Source organism: Saccopteryx bilineata, chromosome 3 (genome assembly GCF_036850765.1).
Source record: "Saccopteryx bilineata isolate mSacBil1 chromosome 3, mSacBil1_pri_phased_curated, whole genome shotgun sequence".
Taxonomy (NCBI): domain Eukaryota; kingdom Metazoa; phylum Chordata; class Mammalia; order Chiroptera; family Emballonuridae; genus Saccopteryx; species Saccopteryx bilineata.
The window spans coordinates 88,845,698-88,867,573 of NC_089492.1; the positions used below are offsets into that span (position 1 = coordinate 88,845,698).

General features: G+C 51.3%; 1 protein-coding gene across 6 annotated transcripts in view; it reads right to left on the reverse strand.

Annotated features, from left to right (window-relative positions):
* Nucleotides 1–6,210: 6,210 nt before the first annotated feature.
* Nucleotides 6,211–21,876, reverse strand: part of CAPN13 (calpain 13) — an 85,662-nt gene continuing 69,996 nt past the window's right edge. For all 6 annotated transcript variants that reach the window (XM_066266836.1, XM_066266834.1, XM_066266835.1 and 3 more), the window contains 9 exons: nt 21,774–21,830; nt 18,787–18,844; nt 18,631–18,689; nt 17,269–17,337; nt 15,284–15,359; nt 13,232–13,360; nt 12,162–12,217; nt 11,559–11,613; nt 6,211–6,653 (listed from right to left, as the gene is read on the reverse strand). In XM_066266836.1, the coding sequence (XP_066122933.1) occupies nt 11,587–11,613; nt 12,162–12,217; nt 13,232–13,360; nt 15,284–15,359; nt 17,269–17,337; nt 18,631–18,689; nt 18,787–18,844; nt 21,774–21,830 (531 nt within the window). In that variant the 3' untranslated portion in view covers nt 6,211–6,653; nt 11,559–11,586. The remainder of the gene's footprint in view (nt 6,654–11,558; nt 11,614–12,161; nt 12,218–13,231; nt 13,361–15,283; nt 15,360–17,268; nt 17,338–18,630; nt 18,690–18,786; nt 18,845–21,773; nt 21,831–21,876) is intronic.

The following is a 21,876-nucleotide window of genomic DNA, read 5'->3' on the forward strand; positions in this document are numbered from 1 at the left end:
GGGATGCTTCCCAGTGAGTTCCCTCCCACTCCTCCACCCAGCAAGGGGGCCTCCTGTGCTCCAGCTCCATCTGCTGGTGTTCCAGTGAACTCCACTATCCAATGGGCCGCAGCCACGCTCGAGATCTCTCCAAGGTGGTCTGAAATCTCATTGCAGTTCTTCGCTCCTTTGGGTAATCTCCCTCAGCCCCAGAGGTAGCAGCTGCTTCCAGAAATTTCTATGCCTGTATTCCTCACAGTCCTATATTGCCCCTTTGAGAAGTTAGCTACCTTTTACTAGTAATAATTCTTCATATTAAAATTTCCCCATGCAAACAGCTGGTTTGATCTTCGTCTCCTGACTGGACTTTGACTAAGACATGTGTTTTAAAATGATCACTCACCTGATCTCCATCTCCAAAAAAGTATTTTTACAGACACCATTTAAGGACAAGGAAACAATGACCACACAGCACCAGGTGTTATGGCAACTCTAGAACTTCACCCTCAACCTGAACGCACGACTCCTTCTTCAAGGGTCTCGGAGTATCACCACTGTAGACTTCTTGGGGGTGGTCCAGGGGAAGCCGTGAGTAGGAAAAGTCACACAAACAGCCTCATCCAGCATTTCTGCAGTTTGCATTCTGGAAAGCACCAGCAACTCAAAGATTATACTTTGAGACAAACTAACAAACACAGACCAAAAGAGGCGGAGCGCAGTTCTCCCAGAGTAAGATTACTGTGGGACTCAGGAGAACCCCAACAAATTCAGGCTCCATGTCCGCAGCCAGGACACAGTAGGGCAGGCACCGGGCACTGCAGGGGTTCTGAAGCCTCAGCGCATGACTCCTTTCCACTCTTTGTGGATGTGGTGTGTCGGTGTTTGGAGTCAAGTGTGTTAAAAAGAACTCATCTGCATTGTTCTTTAGGGAACAATGGATCCTATGGCTCCCACCAATAGGGCAAGATTCTGGTCCCCAAAGTGGGTGACACCAGATGAACACAAAGCTACTTGACGAAGCTTCCAGCTTCCTTCTGGCTGGTCCTGTCACTTTTCTCGGTGACAGCCCCGGGCAGCAGGGATGGAGGCAGGCCCTGGCAGGGACACCAGTCAATGAAGCTATGGGGTCCTGTCTCACAACCGCGCAGAGGCAAATGTGTGGCAGGGCTGTACACCCTAGGGAAGCCCACGTGAACTTTGTGCTGCGCCTTCCTGGTAGGGACATCCTGCCCGCCACGTGGGCCTAGGATACCTGACTATTCCCCTTAAGCCACGCCAGAGTCACAGAGAACAGGGAAGGACTTAAAGGTCAAAATCCTATTTGAAAAAACTAAGGTCAGGCAATTTGCAAGACAGAGATTACAGCTCAGGACCCTGCATTACCCACACTGTGGGTTAATGCTGCCCATTTTGCCGTGGGGAACAAGGGAGACAGGCAAGTGCTGAGAAGCACTGTGATTAGTAGAAATAGCCTCTAGGTGTCACTGTCTGGTCACCATTTGCAGCTGCACTGTGGCCTGGTTCCACCTCCCCAAGGCCATGTCAATGCTATTGGCCAGCTTGGGGTGAGTAAAGGGGCTTTTGAATTTCCATGGTCGCAAACATCATAAAAGGAGCAGCAACTCTCAGGCTGAGTGAGGGAGGAGAGCACTGTTTGATCTCCTTCCCCAGAGAGGAGGTCTCAGTAAGAGCTGCTGTTGCTGTAGAGCTAGGGGCTCCTCTCCTGGCTATTGCTGCCCCTTCATGATGATTGTGGATTAGAATCCTTGGGGCCTGGCTCTCCAAGGGTGTGACATGAGAGGGACCTTCGAGATCTTCAAGTTCAGCTTCTTCATTTTAGAGAAGGAGGCACAGAAAGGGAAGGCCATTCCCTGAAGCTCACACAGTGAGATGGAGGCAGAAGTGGGACTTGAACCCGCAGCTGCTGAGCCCTGGCTCAGGGCCCCAGGCCCTCCACCATGCTCCCTGCCCTCACGCTCCATAGGTTCAGTCACTCCTCCTAACACAATTTGAGCACTGACTATATTTTCTTTTCTTTTTTTTTTTCTTTTCTTTGTGGCCAAGCATAATTGGAAACTTAAAAACGTAAGATGACAGGGCATGCCAATGACCAAGTCAGGGGGGCACAGCTGGGGTCGGTTTCTTTGTCCTTGATCCAGAGTATTTGCCAGCATCATCTCCTCTTTAGGGAGAAGAGCAGAAACAAGACCAGCATTCAGTCAGATGGAGTCAGACAGATGACGGGGCAAGTCACAGAGACGGCAGCTCAGAGGGTGCCCGTCCAGCGGGGCTGGCCGGAGGCTCCTACCTCTGGGCCCACGCGGGATACTCCACGTGGGAAGGAACCTTTGGAAGGTAGACGTTTCAAAGCTTCAACAACTGTGACCAGCAGAGGGCAGTGTTTTATCACACCCTGCTTGGTCAAAGGGACAACTTTCCTAGCACCGACAAAGAAAGTAAATCTTTTAAGGAGCAGGGGTGTTTAAGATAACAGTCTAAGTGCGAGAAGGAAAAAGATAGATGGGTCCGGACTTGGAATTGATCTCTCAGAGGCAGTCATTGCCTCCTCCAGCCCGTCTCTCCTCTCACTCCCGCAGCTGGGGAGTCGACAGCTGTCAAGTTGGAGAATTATGTCTCCGTGTCCAACACCCTTTCATGTGGCCCTTCTCTCCTGGTCCAGAGTTGATCAGAACCTTAGAAACTCTCTCGGGGCATTGGACGGTCTCAGAAAGAGCAATCTAGAATCTGGTTAAAAATATGCCAACCTGTGCAGCCTCAAGCCGGCCGGCCTTGCTCTGCCCTGTCCGCCACCAGGCTGTGAGGCAGGGCCCAGGGACGCGGGCTGCCCCGGATGCCCAGACACGGACATCACCTGGCTGCAGCTGCTGCCGTACTCATTATTGACCATTCTGCTGGGACGCTGAGCACTTTCAGCTAGGCTGGGGGATGGTTAATCAACAACCTTGTCAAAGTGATGGATTTTTCTAGGATTATTGCTTAATTAGCTTGTTTAGAGGTAAAAATCAAGTAGGACATCAGTTCTCTGGGAGCTGGAAGGGGCGGAGGGAACTGGACGCTCATAGGAAGAGATCTTGAAGATGCCCCAGGCAGCAGTGTGGTTGGGGTTGGGGTGGGTGGGAGGCCTCTGACCATTGCAGGCCTTGAGCTTGAATTCATTGGGCATTCCACACACCCCCCCCCCACCACCACCACCACCATGCTGCCCCGGAAGTGCTGCAGCTTCCACCGCTCAGTGAAGTCACAGAAGCAGGATGATTCCCGAAGTGTCATTCAAGGACCACAGGCATTACTTGAAGAGCTTTAAAAATGCAGATTCCCACCCCAAGCCACTGCCTTTCTGGGTCCGAATCTTGAGCTTTTTAAAAAATAAGTTATTCCCAGCTATTTTTAGGCTCGGATGTTTGAGAATCACAGTGACAGCCCTGACTGGTGCTGCTTAAGTCAACATTTCCCCGGGCAGCGGATTTCAAATGATTGGGCTTTTCAGCCGACGCTCCCACCCAGACTTAACACGTCCCCTTCCTTCTGCCTTAACCCCGATTTCTGGCCTGTCCTCGGCTCTCCCGCCTCATTTTGTCTCTCTTGCTCCCCACCATGCATTGTCTGTCTGCCCTTCTGAATCTTCTTCTTCCCACAGCTCTTCCTCTCCTTCTGATTGTCCTTCCTTCCCTCCATTCTCTCTCTCTCTGTGCTATTGTCTGTTGGCACCCGACACCCATCCACCCCCTGGTATATTCTCTCCGGTTTGCCAGGAGCCGGAAGCCCGAGAACCGCCTTGCCAAAAGAGGTCTGAACACACTGTAAGTCCCAGCAGAGATGCGCCACGAGGCATCTGGGAGCAGAAGAGGGCAGAGCCTTGCCACTCCGCCCCCAGCAGGGTGGGCAGACATGGAGGCTCCAGCGGATGTGAGGCTTTGCCCTGCAACTCACCTGCCTGCGGGCTGCAGGCAGTCGTGACCTTTTCCGGCAGTTCTCTGCAGTGTCTGGAGAGGGTGGAGGGTGGCGGTGGCCACAGCTTCTTGGTGCTAAAAGCTAACGGTGCACCTGGGAGCCAGTGGTCACCTCCCTGGCCTTTGCTCTTCCAGTCGATTCAGCAGCTTGGTGAGCACCTCAACCCACTCCATCAAATCCGTCTGTCTTGAGAAACCTAGAGTGGTCTGTTTTCCTGCCTGACGCACTGTTCTTCCCGCCCCCTTACGCTGTCTCCTATTCCACACTCTCTCCCCTTTTCTTACCCTCCCCCCACACCAGTTAATATATGGAACCGAAGGTTTTAAATGTTTAGTTTTGGTAAAGTTATATGTTGTTACAAACCCCACTGAGCCGAGTTGACTCTGGATTCTGTTCTAGGAGGCCAGGGCCCTTGATGGGGCGGAGGGGAGGGGAAGACAGAGGGAGGGCACAGGTCTGACAAGCCCTCTGTGGCTTCCTCCTGCAAATTCTGCTTTTGCCCCCGGGCCTGGAGGTGGCAAGAACCAAGTCGGGCAAAGGGGCCCACTAATGTTCTGGGGAGAAACAAAGCTGATGTTACCCCTAAACCACTGCGTCTGCACACGGAGCTGCTTCTGGGTCTCAGCTTCTCTGGGTGTGTGTGTGCGCTTTCAGATGCGCCCCCTGTCTGAGGTGACCCTCCACTCTGGGGAAGTGGGCCTCTCCTCCGCCCAGGGCCAGCTTTGCTACAGCCAGAGGTCACAGTCCCTGAGTCCAGGGACTTGGCTTTCAGCTTAGTACCTGCCACTTCTAATGGGGTAACTGTCTCTTCTCTGGGTCTCAGGATCTCCTCTGTGAAGTGGCAAGAAGGGCCTTCTTTGAGGGCCTGCCCCTCCCCACCCTGTCTGGCGCCCGCTGGACAGCTCGTCCTATTTCCCGGAGATGACACAGCCTGCTCCCAGAGCCCCAGGCGAGGAGCTGGCAGGGCCGGGGCTGAGTCTTCAGCCCGGCTTTGGAGGCCTCTCTGGACCTCGGCTGGAGATGTGGGGAGCCCTGAGAAGGTACAGCCTAGGGCCAAGCTGGCTGGTCGGCCCTGTGCTGGGGCTGAGTATCCAGGCCTTCTCTCCCACGGGGGACAGAGACACGCGCCAGCCCAGCCCCAAACGGAGAGGCCGGGACCCTCTGCCGTGGCCACGCAGAGCCTCCCTGAGTGCTCTGGCCCCAGAGCAGCTGTGAGTCAGCTTTTCAAATAACTGAGTAATCACTCCCTTTCTATCCTGTTGGTTTAAGGAGAAAATCAAGCTTTGGTTCCTGAGCTCGTCCCTGTGAGGTGGACACTACTCTGCATCCTGTGGACACCAATCCAGCCAGTGTGGAGGGGGGCACAGGCACCCCTGGGCTGCTCACTGAAGACCCCAGGTCTGTAAATTCTGCCCTTCTTGTCTCTGGGGCCCAAGCAGGCCCGGAAGGAGCCTGGTGTGACTTGTAGTTTGGGCAGCAAAGTGTGCAGGTGTTTGGACTTTCTACCTGGACACTCAGGTGACGGTCATTTCTGAGTCCTGCCAAAAATGGCTCATCTGTTCTAGGCTTGCCCTTGTTAGCAGAGACTATGTCAACTGTTAGTACCAGTGCTTTGTGTGCAGAAAATCTTACGTAACAGGCAGCATGATCGCTTCGGACCCCAGGTCTTCAGGTTCTGTCTGTCTCCAAGGCCCACGCTGATAAGCATGGCCATCACTCCTGGTCAGCCAAACACAGGGCCAGGAGACCAAATGACCTGGCCCAGGCTTTGCTGTGTGTCTGCTGCTGCTGTACCACTGAAATGATTATGACACTTTGCAACAGTCCCTGTGGGCTGCAGGTGAGTTTGCTGTGTGTTTGTCCCTTGTACAAGGATGTGTTACTTCTGAATTCTGACCTTGTTCCCAAGCGTGAGATTTTGAATAATGGTATACCCCTCTCTACTCATGCCATCTGCCTCCTGATGGTATCTGGTCAGAAAGGTCACACTCAGGAAGGTCCCCACCTCCCCACTGGGGAGATGCTTCCAAGAATGAGTTCTCTAACCACGGATTCTCTGCAGTGGGTCTGGCCTGGTCATCGGAGGAACCGATTCTGCATTCTAGTGGGCTCTGATCTTCTGGAGAGACATGATGACAACATGATGGATAAGGAGGGAGGGAGGTGCCTGCTTTGCTGGCTGGATTTCTCCTTTCCCAAATGTATTTTTCATCCAGAACTGGGATCCTACTTGTCACGGAGTCCAAGACTTTAATGGGAATCATGTTTTATTTCATCATTTGGCTGAGAAACAGTCAGGATTCAGAGGCTGGAGAGTATGATTATTCTCCAAACACCCAGTGGACTGTTCCTGTGTCGCCCACAGCACCTTGTGGGTAGGCAGATGGGCTCATTCTGGCTTTTCTGAGGAATGGACTGGACCGGTGGGAGGGGCCCGAGATGCAGCATCTCCCCTTCTGCCCCACAATGGAACACCCCGTGTCATCTTCCAGGAGAGGCCAGGCTGGTGTTCCAAAGTCAGGTGACTGCTCTGTGACCTCGGGATTACTGGAGCCTGACCCAGCTGAGGACCCAGTCCAGGCTCCTGCAAGGTGACTTTGACTACATTTCCAGCAGGGCAGTGTCATTTACAGCACAGTCACGGGGGCAGCGCAACCATTTGGAACGAGAGCAGGTTCTTGACTAATCACCGGGAGCTTGTCCTAGAGAAAGACACAGATGCTCAAATGCAGAAGGCCCAGGGAGGGCAAAGAAGCTTTTCCTTCCTGTGAGTGACTTCTGAGAGCACCCCCCTTTCCCATACAGACCACCTGCTGGCACGGCTGACCACCTCCATCACGCCATGGCCCCCAGTATGGGGGTGTCTCCATCTCATTCTTTAAAGTTCCTCAGAGGCACCCCACCCGCCTCCTCTGCCCTCTCTGAGTGCAAACCGCAGCCGACTTGGCACCTGAGCACCTACAGCAAAGTGGGGAGAAAGATGGGCCGCAGATGGTCCTCGGCCCCCACCCTGGGTCGGCTGGAAGGGCTGAGACCAGAGGCCACGATGACCACAGCTCTGTCCTCTGTCCCAGCTGAGCTGTGATCTGCTGGCTGTGGACTCCTGCGGAAGAGTGGCTTTTTCCATGTGTACATTTCTTGGATTAAAATGACATCCTTATATAAACATGTTCTCTACAACGATCATCAGTCCACTTTCCTGCCCATGTGGTAGAGCAGCCTTGACCCTTCTCTCTCTTCTTTTCTCTTGAGTCTCAAACTATTTGCAGGTTCGCTAATTTATTATTCATAAAAATCCAGCCCAAGTAGATAATTTAAAAACTCCACTAGTATGACGAGGCATGAAGGAAAAGCGCAGTCCCTGTTCCATACCTCCTAACTTCCTCCCTCCCAACTCTTCTTCTGATGTGGACCTCCATATTTCCGAGTAACATGCTCACGTGGCTACCTTTGGCTCATCAGTGTGCAATGCCTTTTGGCTTATGATGGAAGATGGGGCTGGGTGCTCCTCGCCCACTTTCACACCTGTATCTCCGCTCTCTCTGTTCTCTAATAGATTTATGTCACATTTTCTGTTCAATCAATATTCCATTTTTATTTTATTACAAGTATGTATGCACGGCTCACTGCCGAGTAAAGAAATACTCTGGGATCACGTTCCCTTTCTTCTGTAATTCTTTGTTCTTCCAGGAATGAATAATTACCTCATGTAAAAAGTCTGCTTCATCTCTGTCATCATCCTAATAATTTGTACCCAGTAGCCTTTTGAAATCCACCCTTTTCCCCTTGAGTAAGCAATCAGATAAAACCACAGGTTCCTTTATCCCTCTTCCTGCTCCCCACTGGCCGCCTGCTCTCTCGCTCGCTCGGCTGCACAGCTTTGGTCCTTAAACAGCTACCTCTCCTTCTTCCTGGATTCCCGCTCACTCCTTCTCGGTTTATGCCCATGGAATGTTCATGTCATTTTCCTAGTTGGATACATGTCTCTTTAAAAGCCAGCTCTGGAAGGCTGGACTCCCTGGGTTTGAAAGCTGCCTGGTCATCAACAGGTAAATAATAATATGGGAACCCAATAGGGCTAAGATGTGAACGCTCAGGAGTTAGGTCACTAATCCCAGGGCTGAGCAGACAATCGGGCAAAGGACCTGAGGCTGGAAAAAGAATAAAAACATTCAAGGAAATAAAGGTAATGCTGATGTGGTGGGAGTATAGTGCAGGGAGGAGGAGAGACACAAGGTGTGGCCAGGTAGGTGGTCAGCGGCCGGACGATGCAGACCCGTTCACCACTTCGTACTTTTCCTGAGTAGCAACAGGGGGACATTGGAGGATTTTAACATGGGGAGTGCAATGATTGGCTGCACATTTTTTAAACGTGTGCTCAAACTGCAGGAAATTGATTTAAGGGATATGGGTTGATATAGAAAAATCAGAGAGGAAGCCAATGCCTGAGAAATCTGAACTAATTTTAGGAGAAAGTGGGAAGTAAAGATGTGGGAGACAATTAGCTCCTGATGAAGTTTTGTTGTAAAGGAAGAAAAGAGATGTGAGTTTTAGCTGGAAGGGAATTTGAGATGAAGGAAATTGAAAAGGTAAGCATTTTAAATGGGAACTAGAAGGCTACAGAAAAGAGAGAGAGAGTTAGTATTCAGAAGTCAGAGGAGAGAATTCATTCAATCAAGCCCTTGCGAAAGTAGAAGGTAATTAGATCCAGGACATCCTCAGAGGGATGTGCCCTCTAGCATAGCGGGAGGAAGGTGGGAAATGACTGCAGATGCAAGTGGGTTTGTAGATCTGGAGGCAGAACTTATTCAACCTCTGCCTCCAATCTGCAGAACAACCCATGAGCCAAGAGTGAGTGGATATGCTTTAATAACGTGGTATCAGAGGATGGTGATTAATGAGGAAGTCAGGGGAGCACTCTTAGAGATGATGATAGGCATTACTGAAAGAGACACACCATGAAACTTATATTATACTTCTCCCTGACATAATCTTAAGCAATAGGAAGTATGGAAAAACTAGTTAAGAGAGAATTGAGCCTGACCAGGCAGTGGCGCAGTGGATAGAGAGTCAGACTGGGATGCAGAGGACCCAGGTTCAAGACCCTGAGGTCGCCAGCTTGAGCGCGGGCTCATTTGGTTTGAGCAAAGCTCACCAGCTTGACCCTGAGGTCGCTGGCTCAAGCAAGGGGTCACTCGGTCTGCTGGAGCCCCACAGTCAAGGCACATATGAGAAATCAATCAATGAATAACTAAGGAACTGCAACAAAGAATTGATGTTTTTTCATCTCTCCCTTCCTGTCTGTCTGTCTTTATCTGTCCCTCTCTCTGACTCTCTCTGTCTCTGCCATAAAAGAGAGAGAGAGAGAGAGAGAGAATTGAGATCCTTTATAGAAGAAAGGATAATGAGAGTCCAGTTATTTCAAAAGTTTAAGCTTTGGGTCCTAAATGCAAAATGAGCTTAAAGATACAATTGAAGAATCATTCCTGACATTAGAAATCATGCAGAATGAAATAAAAAATCAGGCTGATTGGAAATTGGAAATGAGCAAATGTTCTATTTTAAAAAAGGAATATAAGGGGAATTCAGGAAACTATAGTTGAATCCAATTAACTTGAATCTCTGCAATGTTTGGCAACTTGTGTTTATGAGAAGGTGCAAAGTGTTCATCAGGAAGTATTTATGCTAAAACATTCCTTTATGGAGACAGTGTCTGTGTCTTGATTTCAAGGTACATGATTGGGAGATTAGACAAATGCTGTTTACAAAAATAGAAGGACCCCAGAATGTGTTGATCACAGGACTACTGCATAGGAGAACTGGATACTCCAAAGGGACACTGGCATAGAGAGAATGGTCACCAGTAGGTCCTAGATGAGAACCACCACAGATAACTAAAGAAGAGAGGCTCTGGGTTAGGCAGCAAAGCTATCTTCAAGTATCTAAAGGCCTGGCATGTCCAGTCCTTTTTTCTACAGTGGTCCATAGAGTAGAGCTAGAAGTTTAGATAGAAAGCTCCAGGGAAATAGATTGCTGCTTCCAGATAAAGAATACCTAATACCTGAAGATGTCCAACAATGGGAGCACAAAATATCGAGCTCCCCAATCCTAGAGGATTCTAACAGACTCTGCATAGGTTTCTGCTATTATAGGGTGGGGTACGGACCATGTATATGTAGGTTCTGTTCCATGAAAGTCAAACATGTGGAAGAATATGACATGAGTATTAATTCTTCAGCACACCCATGCTAGAGGTATACATGCTGATGCCTACAGGATGTCTGATGTGTCCAGAGCTACACAGTGAGGCAATGGTAGATCTAGGACTGGACCCAACTTTCATTTTCCCAATGTCTGATCATTTCTGTTGCTCCACACATTAACCTTTCCTGTGATGAGTGATTGCCTTTACTCTTTGGAACTTCAATTAATAATTCTAAAATAAAACTGGACCCTTATTTTATATCACACACAAAAATCAATTCAAAATAGATTAAAGACTTAAATATAAGAACTTAAGCCATAAAATTCCTAGAAGAAAAGTTAGGGGGTAATCTCCTTGAAATTGATCTTAACAATGAGTTGTTGGATTTGACACCAAAAGCAAAAGCAATAAAAGGAAAAATAAACAACCAAGACTAGATCAAACTAAAAAGCTTCTGCACAGGCAAAGGAAATCAACAAAATAAAAAGACCTAATGAATGGGAGAAAATATTTGCGAATCATATATCTGATAAGGGGTTAGTACCCCAAAAAAGCAAAGAACTCATACAACTCAGTAGCAAAAAACAACAACAAAAATTTTGATTTAAAAATGAGCAGAAAATATGAATAGATATTTTTCCAAAGAAGACATACAAACGGCCAATGGGTACACGAAAAGTTGCTCAACATTACTCATCATCAGGGAAATGCAAATCAAAGTCACAGTAAGATATCACCTCACATCTGTTAGAATAGCTATTATCAAAAAGACAAAAGAGCCTGACCAGTGGTGGTGCAGTGGATAGAGCATCAACCTGGGACGCTGAAGACCCCGGTTCAAAACCTCAAGGTCGCCAGCTTGAGCACAGGCTCATATGGCTTGAGCATGAGATCATAGACATGATCCCAGGGTCGCTGACTTGAGTCCAAGGCCACTGGCTTGAGCAAGGGGTCACTGGCTTGGCTGGAGGCTTCCAGTCAAGCACATATGAGAAGCAATCAATGAACAATTAAAGTGACACAACTACGAGTTGATACTTCTCATCTCTCTCCCTTCCTGTCTCTCTCTTTCTCTCTCTCTCTCTCTCTCTCTTGCTGCCTCTAAAAAAAATCATTATATATTAATAAAAAACTAATTTTAAAAACAGAATTCTATCTCCCTCACTCATGACTTTCAGGCCCTCTCTTTCATGACTGCCCGCCAGTCTCCATGGCTCCAATCTGCAGCCCTGGCCTTCACACTCAGGGCCCCTAGAAGCTGCTGAGCTTTGACTCACACAAACAAGGCTCTGGAACCTCTTGGGAGGCTGCTTCTGGGGAGAGAACCTTGCGAGCAGGTGAGGGGAGCTGTTGGGTAACTGTGCCCCTAGGAGGAAATGATTCAAGAGCCACCATGTCTTACCTGGGTTCTGGGGTCTGCTGAACTTGCTTCAGTTGTACATGACCAGGTTCATCCACTAAGAAATAAGCATTATCATTACAACCAGTTTTTAAACATATTAACTCAACACAGATCAGGGCAAATGGTACCCTCCTCCCTTAAAAGATCTCAGTCTTGTCTCATCAATTCATTCTGGTTAATTCCAACCCAAGCAGGGCATCTCACATGTTCTGTGACTCCCTGGACAGCCAGGCAGTGGGAGGGAAAGCTGCGGTCGACCAGCTGGCTGGGCCAGGAGCTCTTTCTAAAACTCAATGGGAGTGAGTTTAATGTACAGTGAGCTCAGCAGGTGTTGTTCAGTTCCCTCTTGGATTTATGACTCCCACATAATCCTCTGCTTTATTAAGCTATTGGAAAAAAAATAAAATCTGTCTACCAAGATCCTAAAGCAGCCTTGGCAGCCAGCAATATATAAAGGGAGTAATTGGAGGCAGGGGGGCCGGCAGCTCGGCTGGCCTTTGACAGACTGTTCAATATCCTCAGGGAGAGAAATGTTCCCTGGAATCAGGGTGGGGGGAGGAGGCCTGGGGCGTGCCCTGTCTCTGCGAGGGCAAGGCAGCTCACCTCCATTTCTGTCAGGTAGAGTCCCTTCCCGTCCTTGGTGAGGTGCTGGAAAGTCTCTACAGGAAACAGGAGGAATCAGGCAGATATCAGAGCAAATGCGGTGGTTCCGTGTAAAGCACTCTCCCTCCCCACAGGTGTGCTGGCCCTGCCCCTCCTCTCTCTCCAGCCGAACTCTGCACCCCAGGGACAGTTCCAGGCTGGTTTCAAATTACCGCTCTGACTGCTCTGGCCCACACGCCTCTCCCCCTCTTTGTCTCCCACCACGGTGCATCTCCACACTTGGCCAGGGGCGGTGTGGGCTTGTCTTACAAAGTATGTATTTCAGGGGCACCATTTGGGGAACCTTCCTTGTCCAGTGGTGAACTTGCTGGAGCGAGGTTTACGCCTCAGGCTCCCCATTTATTCTCCCAGCTCTGTTCTCATGACCTCCCTATAAATCGTGGGGCTCAGAGCTGCAGCGTTTACCGACCGAGGTGCCGGGATGTCACAAGGCAAGGATGGTGCAAGGATTAGAGTGGAGGCCAGATCCCACTGCTAACCTCAACCGCAACTGCTCCGTTTTAAGCTATTTTATGGCTTGGGGTTTCACATAAGATTTCATTGACAACAAAGGAGTAAGCTGCTAAAAATGTCAAACTGCTTGTTGGGTTTCTGAAGCCTGGGGCAAGACCTCCTCCTGCCCCCAGCTACGTGCTACTGCGTGCAGAGACCCACACCATTCACTGCATGACTACAGAGTGGGTTTAAACCACAAACACAACCCGGTGAGGGACCCGGTGATTTAACCTTGACCCTGGAAGAAGCGCTGAATATACAGAGTGAGGAGGAGAAAAGAGACCTGGGACAGGGTAATCCCCTGGGGAGAAGAGGGTGCAGAAGGGAGGCTGGGGACACAAGCCAGCGACACCACGACACAGGCTACCATGGGCTCCATCTCTCAGGGCAACAGCTCCTCACGCAGGTCCCCAGACCACCGCTTTCACAGGCTGGGGCGGGAGTGCATTCCCGGTCCTCTCCTGTGTTCCCGGTCACCGTGAAGGTCTCCAGCATGTCCCCCAGGTGACACTTACTTGCCATGGCTTCCAGTCGTATCAGGAAGCAGACCAGGCTGGGGAAGCTGACCCTGCCGGCGCTGTCGCTGTACCTGAGGGCCACGAGGTCCAGCAGCTCGCTGCTGACAGAGACCCCGGTGAGGAAGTCTGGAAGACAGGTGAGCCAGTGAGCGGGGGGCCGGGCGGGGGCCGGTCCTCTGCCGGGCAAGGCCTGAGGAACCTGTTCACAGGCTCCAGCGACCTTCCCCCAGCGCTTCCTACTCAGCCCGCTCGGTGGCCAGTCTACTCCTCTCTGGCGTTTTCATGATTCTCTAGTTGCCTCTTTCTTGGTGGCTCCTGGGCCCCAACCACACTGTTCTGGAGTTTGGCCAGAGGTCAACTCAAGATCCTCAAGACCCTGACTCTCCTGGGGACACCTCAGCCTCATCATCACCTGATAACTCCCATGCGAGATGGGAGCTGCAGGACACCTGGGGTTTGCTCCCAACCCGGCCTCTGCCAGACCTCTCTCTGCTGGTGACCCTGTAAAACCATCTTCCTCCCCCACCCCATGACGACATGCGGGTTTTACATGTGGTGCTGTTACTGTGGGTCAGTGTGGTTCCTGGAAAAGGGGGGCTCAGTCCTGAACTGGCCATCCAGGAAAGAGACTGGGCCTCAGCGGGGAGACCACAACTCAGCAGGTGGCCAGGACACGGGGGCTTGCCCTCTTTGGGTCTCGTTGTCTGGGATGTCTAGTTATGAACTCCAAGGCCCCTGAAGGCTTGAGTTAAATTCTAACTATTTTCTTCCTTCCTTCCTTCCTTCCTTCCTTCCTTCCTTCCTTCCTTCCTTCCTTCCTTCCTTCCTTCCTTCCTTCCTTCCTTCCTTCCTATTATTCTGGAGTCATTAGTGAGGTCCCCTTTAGGAATTTCATCTTTCATTGGCTGTTCAGTGGTTTCAAAGTGTCATCTCAGACTAGGAGTGTGGCCTCACCTGGGGACTTGTTAGAAAAGCAGGTTCTTTTTAATTATTATTATTAATTTTAATGGGGTGACATTGATAAATCAGGGTACATATGTTCAGAGAAGACATCTCTAGGTTATTTTGACATTTGATTATGCTGCAGAAAAGCAGGTTCTTGAGCCCCTCCCTGGCCCTCCAGAATCAGGAACTTCTTCGGGTGGGCGATGAGCCCTTTTCGTCTGTGTTCTAACAAGCACAGTCGAGTTTAGAGCGGTAACTCTCTGCCAGGAAGAATTAAGGGAAGGATCTATGCTCAGTGGGCAGAAGCAGCCCATGTGTCCACCCTCTCTCCAGGCCAGGGAGGAGAGCTGGGAAGACCGTTGTAACCTGGGGGAATCTGATTTTACGTTTTATCAAGGAAGGTGCTATTTCCTGACTTAACCTTTCTGTGATCCATTTCCCCCATTGGTACAGCAGAGATCATGGCTCCTGCCCGTCCCAGGTCCAGAGTAGTGGAGACAATCACACGAGATGACAGGAGTACAAGTCCTTGCTGAACTCGGAGGTACTCCGGCACCCTCGGGTGTTTCTGTCATCAGCCCAGGACTGAAAGCTCCGGCCTCCCTGAAGCAGACAGATGCCACTGATTTCGTTTAGCCCTAAACCCTCTGTGAAGAGAGCGCATCAGCCTGCTGGTGGGTGTTTAACCCTGAGGGCCGGGTGCTGAGATGGCAGCATCTCCACAGGGAGCTCGGTTTCTGGTCGGGGATCAGTCGTGTGGGGTTACTTTCTCACAATTAGAGCTGCGCTGGGGAGAAGGGCAGTTGGCAATACCGACTCATGAGAACTCAGGCAAAGGAAGACAGGGTGTGAGTCCAGAGCCCGGAGGCCCGTGGAGGCTGGTGTGAATCAGGAGCAGACAGGGAAGCCACAGCTCTGTTCTGTGCTGACGGCCCCGCACTGCTGCACTGGCCTTGCCCAGGGCGGGCTGGGTGTGCGTCACGCACACGCGCACACACACACACACAGATGCACACACACACACACACACGGATACACACACAGATACACACACACACCGCCGCCTCCCTCGGTCATCGCGGCTCAGGGGGTCCCCTGCTTTACCTGTATTGCATATGGCTTTCCACAAATCCGAGCTCAGGAAAACGCCAGCGTTCCTCTGGATGTTCTGGAAAACACCCTGATAGGAAAAGAAGCAAGAAGCCTGTGTGAGTCCCAGCAGCCACCCTGATGAGGATGTCCTGGGTAGAGAGAGGTACCGGAAATCCCTTTTCCATCCCTGGAAGCTGCTTCACTAAAACTCGAGTGGGCTCAGGTGAGAGGAGGCAGGACAGCCCAGCTGAGGACCGGGAAGGCAGGGGCGGGTCCTGCCTGAGAAAGCCGCCACCCTGACCTCCAGCTGCGGGGCTGGGGTTCCTCTCCTTCCCCACCTACCCTCTCCCAACCCGCCCTCTCCTCTTCCTCATCCCCCTATACCGGGCTCCTGACGCTCAAGGCAGGTCACTGCTTCCCAGGGAGGTGGAGAGCTCTCTAAAGAGCTTGTATAGGATGATGGTTAAGAGCACAGACTTGACTACCCAATCGCCAGGTTTACGTCCGGGCTCTGCAAACTTGGGCAGGTTATTTAATCCTTCCAGGCCTGTTACCCCATCTGTAACACAGGGCCAATTACCCAGCTCCTAGGTTTGTAGCAAGGAGTAAATGAGCGGATATTTACAAAGTGCTAGGAGAATGCCTCGCACAGTAGTGTATGCTGTGCAGGAAGCATGTGGCTGAGGGCCGGACCCAGGACCACGCACAGTGGCGGACGACAGCAACCCTATCACCTCAGTTCAGCGCAGAGTGGCTCTCCATGTACCCAGCACTTTTCTCCTCTCCCTGGTTCGCACAGTAACCCTGATGATCAGCACACTACACAAGTGAGCAAACTGATGCATAGGCAGGGGGTGATTGTCTCCGAGTAAGCACATGAGCATCATGGAACAGACCGCGGGACTCCTAATTGTGACCTCTGCACAGCTGCCCACCGGAGCCGCTCCAAGACAAAACAGCCCCCCAGCAGGTGTGTGACTGAGGCTGACTTCTGGGGACAATTCTTGTGAAGGAGCCTCTTCAGCACCTTTTCTGGCCTCACCTGGCTGCCAGTGAGTCTGGCCACCAAATATAGTGGTCTCAATGAGGTGTTCGCTCACTCATTCAGCAATTTGTTAGTTTGGTCATTTGTTCAGCAGTCTGAGCACGCTGCGCCAGATGCTGGGGAAGGAAGATGACTATAAGGGACCCTGGGGGACCCCAAAATCTAACAGGGGGGCATGTCAGCCACTGTAGTGTCCTGTGAGAAACCAAATAACCCCAAACCAGAGATTAGGTAATATACCCTGGGATAGCCACACACACAGAGAGTTTTATTGTTGTGAGTTCAAGTGTTAGGGGCTGAGGGGAGAGCTACCCAGGCCTCGGGGTGGGCGCGACCCCCGGGGGGAACTACCCGGGCCTCGGGGTGGACGCGACCCCCAGGGGAGGCGTGTTTGAGGCTGGGCTCTAAGGGTGGGCGGGAAGGCACTGGCCAGTCTGGGAGTGCAGAAAGGGAACAGTGAGGACTCTCAGAGTGGGGTCTGCGGGAGCAGGTGGGATGGGTGAACGGGCCTCTCCTGGACCGTAAAGGAGGGTCTCAAGTCGGAGGATCTCGTGCACAGCTCTTGCCCTGAACGAGCTTGCCCTGTGGGGAGGCCACAGACCACATCTGTGGTTTTCATGTATCTTCCAGCACACGGAGGGGAAGGGAATGAGGTGAACTAGCAGCCTGGGGATGCAGCTGGGGGCAAGGCTGGCTGCTGGTGTTAGCTACAATCTACAGTGACCCCTTTCTCCTCCACCTCCGAGAGCATTCCTCAGCCTGCCACTCGACCAGGCATTGCCTTCTGGTGGTGTATGTACAGCTCCCCAAACACCGTGGGAGTTCTCCTTGCGGGCCTGGGTCAGGTTCCTTGTCTTTTGTACTCTTAACCCTGGTGCAGGGCCAGGCACCCAGTTACATCTGCTAAACGGGGTGGAGCAGGAGTGGTGGTCCAGAGAAAACAGGCCGGTACCTGGCAACAGACAAGACGGCTCCACAGCCTTGAGAACTCCTCTTGGTCGAGCTGCCCGTTCACTTTCAGCTGTGAGGAGTTAAAGAGCTAACCAGTCCAGTGGGCGGTGAGCAAAGGGGCTGTAGGTCCTACCGTCAAGCCCTCCATCCATCAGCTAGTGACACGGTTGGTCCAGCATCACTCAGATGGGGCCATACCTCATGCCAGCTGGCTCCTGCTGGGTCTGGAAGGGACCCGGCTTACACTGAATTTACAAGGGAAAATAGCGAGTTGGAAGGAGAAGAAAGCCTTGAGAAAGAGGGGGCAACATCTCTTGCATCCCAGGGAAGACAGCCCCAAACACAGCCTTCACCAGTGGGAGTGGGGCCCCTGGCAGGGGAGAGTGGGGAGGAGAGAGAGGGGGTCACGGCAGCACCTGAAGCATATGAGAAGTCAATGCGGGCCGGGTGCGCGTGTCAGCAGATGGGATGCATCTCGCGTGGTAAAGCCAGCCCTAGTCATGCCTCATGATAGATGTCGTGAGAACTAATGAAAAGACTAGATTGGATCTCTGAGGGCCTGGAGTGTGAGGAGGAGGAAGGGTAGAAAGGCCCTCTCCACTTTGCAGGGACGTGACTCTCCTGGGGCACCCTGCCCCAGACTGTGGCCGTTTTGATTCCTCTGCGGGGATGGGCATTGTCTCCACCCAGTGATTCAAAACCACTGCTGGCAGAGACAGGGTCTGATTTATGATTTCATCAAGAAGCCCTCTTGTTTGACAATGACGGGCTTCACATTCCCAATCAAGTCTTGTTACGAGTGAAAGAACAGATCTGTCTTGCTCCCAGGAGAGAGCCCACACCCGGGGAAGAACTACAGGCAGCAGCTCGGGGTTATGCACACACAGAGCGAGTCCTTCCTGTCTGTCAGGAGGTGCGGTCAAATGACTCATTGGAGAAAGCAGCCAGGAGGGGAGTCAGGAAACCTGGGTTCAATTCCCAGCTCTGCCACATGTGGAACTTGGACACATCACTGGATGGCCCTAACCCTGTCTCCCCATCTGCACATGGGGTACAACTGCTGTACAGACTGAGGATTTCTCTGCAAGTTTCAGTGGTTTTTATCTTTGCAGGGACTTGCTAAGATACTTAACTGGTGAAGGCTCCATCGGTGGCAAGGGAAGGGGTGGAATAGCTCCCATTGGTGCTACAAGGAGGCCGAAATCCAGACACAAATTTGGACTAGCTCTGTGATCTGGGCAAATTACTTAACCTCTCTGAAGCCCTGTTTTCACTGTATGATAATACTTATCACAGGGATTAGACTCCTGGGGAAGCCCACAGAGCAGAAGGGGAAGGCGTGGGAGGTGACAGCAAAGGATACATCCATCAGAGCCACGATGCTCCGGCACTCATCCAAAGAGAACATGTCCCCTGGAGGCCCTGCGATGGGGAAGAACAGGAGGGACAGAAATGTCAGGGAGGGTGACATTGGACTGGTTCGGCAGTGGAGATGAGGTTGGGGACGGTCAGTTCTTACCTTTCAAGAATTCCTGGTTGAGAAGGCTCTGAAGCTGGGTGGCATCAATGTTTAGCGCCTGATCCAAACCAGGGAGGAAGACAGGAATTACCCCATGCCCAGGAACCGAGGGACGCCCCTGCCTGGCTCTGTGAGAGCACGCAGAGTTCTAATCCCAGTGCCCGCCAGCGCCATCTACCTTGGACAAGAAGCCTTTCCTGATGGCCGCAGGCCATGGTGATCACTCCCTCCCCCGAGCTGTTACAGTGCTGATCGCCCCTGACGATTGAGACCTTCTGTGGGGACCTTGCATTTATCTCTTCACTCACTATTGGACTGAAAGCCGTGTTTGTGTTCTCCCCACTACACGTGGCACTTGGGGCCCCTCGGGAGAGGTATTGCTGAATGGATCAATCCAGTGAGAGGAGATTTAAAAGCTGGGAACCTAGGCTAAGAGCAGGTGCTCTAACTAAGCACATTACTGAGCAGTAGCCTTCCCAGACACTGAAACAGAAAGGGAGACATCACGGTTTCCCTTGGATTAAACACAAAAAGCAACTGAGGTGAAAGGGAGAGAAGCATTTTCTGGTCTGAACTTCTGGAGGCCTTAATGGCATTCAATTTTCTACCGGGCACACTGGGCAGCTTTCCGGGCAGTGTCCTCCACGACAACCGTGCAGAAAGGAAGAGCTGCCCTACCTGTGGCCATGTCTCCCACCAGCCTGGTAAAAGCCGAGGGGACGATGTGACAGCAACACCCGCACAGGCTGCCACATGGGGGAGAAGTCGGAGTGAGGGCTCCCAGCAGCTCTCTGTGTGGAGTCGCACCGGGTCAGGTGGATGAAGGTACCTCCGTGGGGGCTTCTGAGAACCAGTGCCCCACCGATGAGAAATATGCTGTCCCCAGGGTTGGCCTCCTCCCACAGAACTGAAAGCAAAAACAATTCTCCAGCCTGTCCTTATAGGAGCACCTTAACTAGAAGGATGACCCCTCACGATGCCCCCGGAGAAACACCTTCTGCCAGTCTGCAATGGACCCTGCAAGGTCTCACGGGTGCTTATGTGCTATGCCTACCTTCAACTGAGTTTTTCCCCAAAAGAATCATGGTACCTTGCTTTGCAGTTGACACGTTGGTGAGGAACTCTAACCAACAAGAATATAAGCATCTTTGGGGCATGGATCAAATAGCCCTCCTTCTACACGTCCCCCAATCTCCCAACACAGCCCCTGACCTGGACCCAGGACCCACCAAACTGAGGAGGTGAGGATAGATATGGAGATGAAGTTTGCCTCAGTGCATCCCCAGAGAATCGCATGCTGTCTCTACCACCTCAACATAAGAGCCCCGAGGACTGACCCGCACTCCCAAAGCTTAGCGTGGTACTTGAAATGTGCTCAGTATTTGGGAACGTTTGCAAACTGAGTAAATGATGGATGGATGGACCTGTCCTGTCCCAGAGGCCAGCTGTGTCCTTGCTTGCCTACAGACAGCCAGTGGGTTATGAAGGTGACTCAAGGTGGTGGTAACAGTACTAGAAAGTCATTTAAGGCTAAACAGATAAAAGAGATCAGGAGAGAGGACCCAGCGAGCTCATGGACAGATATTTCGCTTTCAACTCCTCTTGGAGGGCACAACCTCTGAGCATAGTTTGCAGGTTTAGCAGAATGATGCCAGGTTGGTCCTGCTCAAGGGTGCCCAGGAGAGGAATGAGCAGGGGCTGGAGCCCAGTCTGGGTTCTACTTCCCAGCTGTGCATCTCGACACAAAGCTGCATCTGTGCCTCATTTCTATAAAGGTCCATCTGGGCTCCAGTTACCCGCTATGAGAGACATTTGGTTGTTATTTGGGAAAGTCCTAATTAGGGAATCTGTAACATTGATAACATCACAAATGATCATTTTTATTTCAGATGTGCAGTGCATGGGCCATGTCGACAGTTTTGCGGATTTTGCCACCACCTACCCCTGAAGGAAGCTCGGTATCCTAATCCGATCCTGCTGATCACCTTTGGGCAGTGACCCAAGCTTGGGCATCTGCTCTAGGGAAGCTAATCTGCCTTAATTCAATGCAATATAATTGAGCACCTTCTCTGTGCCAAGGGCCATGATAGGCCTTAGGGACAAGGGATGCATGTGATGTCATCCCTGCCTTCAGGAGCTCACGGACCAGGACCACCATCTTGCACCAAGTGCAGGGCCTTTTGAATCAGCCCAGATGTGGCCCTGACTCCTGGGCCCATATTGATTTCAAGGAGCTACACACTGAGCTCCTCCTTGCAACATAAACCCTGCCTGCCAGCCACATTCTTCATTTCTCCTCATGTTTGCCTCTGAGCCCAGGATACCTGAATGATTTCCCTGCCTCCTGCTCACCACTGCCCTATTAGCTGTCTGAATGCCTGGCATCCTTCCCATCCTTGGCCTCTGCCTGGCCAGAGGCTGGCACCATGCACACGATCATCTGCATCACCTTCCCCATCAACATGATTATTAATGGTAAAAAGCCCATCGTGCAGAGCCCTTGGCAGCTGTTCTTATCCTGACAAGTCAAGGAGTTCTTTATAATGGTTTATAAAACCATTAAGAAAACCCCCTGTACACACAGGTGGCTTGCTTGGCAGGAAGAGTGCTGTTGGTGCTTTTTGCAGCTGGCCAGCTCCTGGGAGGAATGATGCCAAGGCTGGTGGGAGCTGGCAGAGTGGGAGAAGGAAAGATTTCAAGGGGTGTTGCCGGTTGCTTGTTTAAAGATTTAAAAAGTACACACACACACACCCCATTATGAACCCTTCTCTTTCCAAGTTCTACATTCCATCCCAGATGTCCCCCAGGTGGGGCCTCACTTCTCTCCAGGGTTTGGTAGCCAGATCAGTTCTGGAGAAGTCCAAGGAAGGAGACTGATGAAATTAACCCATCAAGTCACTTTTCCTCTTTGTGTCCTGATACAAGCCTGGGAAAGATTTCCTTCCCTCTGGTCCCTCCATCACCTGCCCCTGCGCTAAGTACTATACCTGCTGAGCATACTTGTAGAAAATGCTTTGTTGGGAGCCAGTTTCTGGAAGACTTTCCTGGAATAAAGGGGAAATAGCCAATATCAAATTGCTGGGGAAGGAG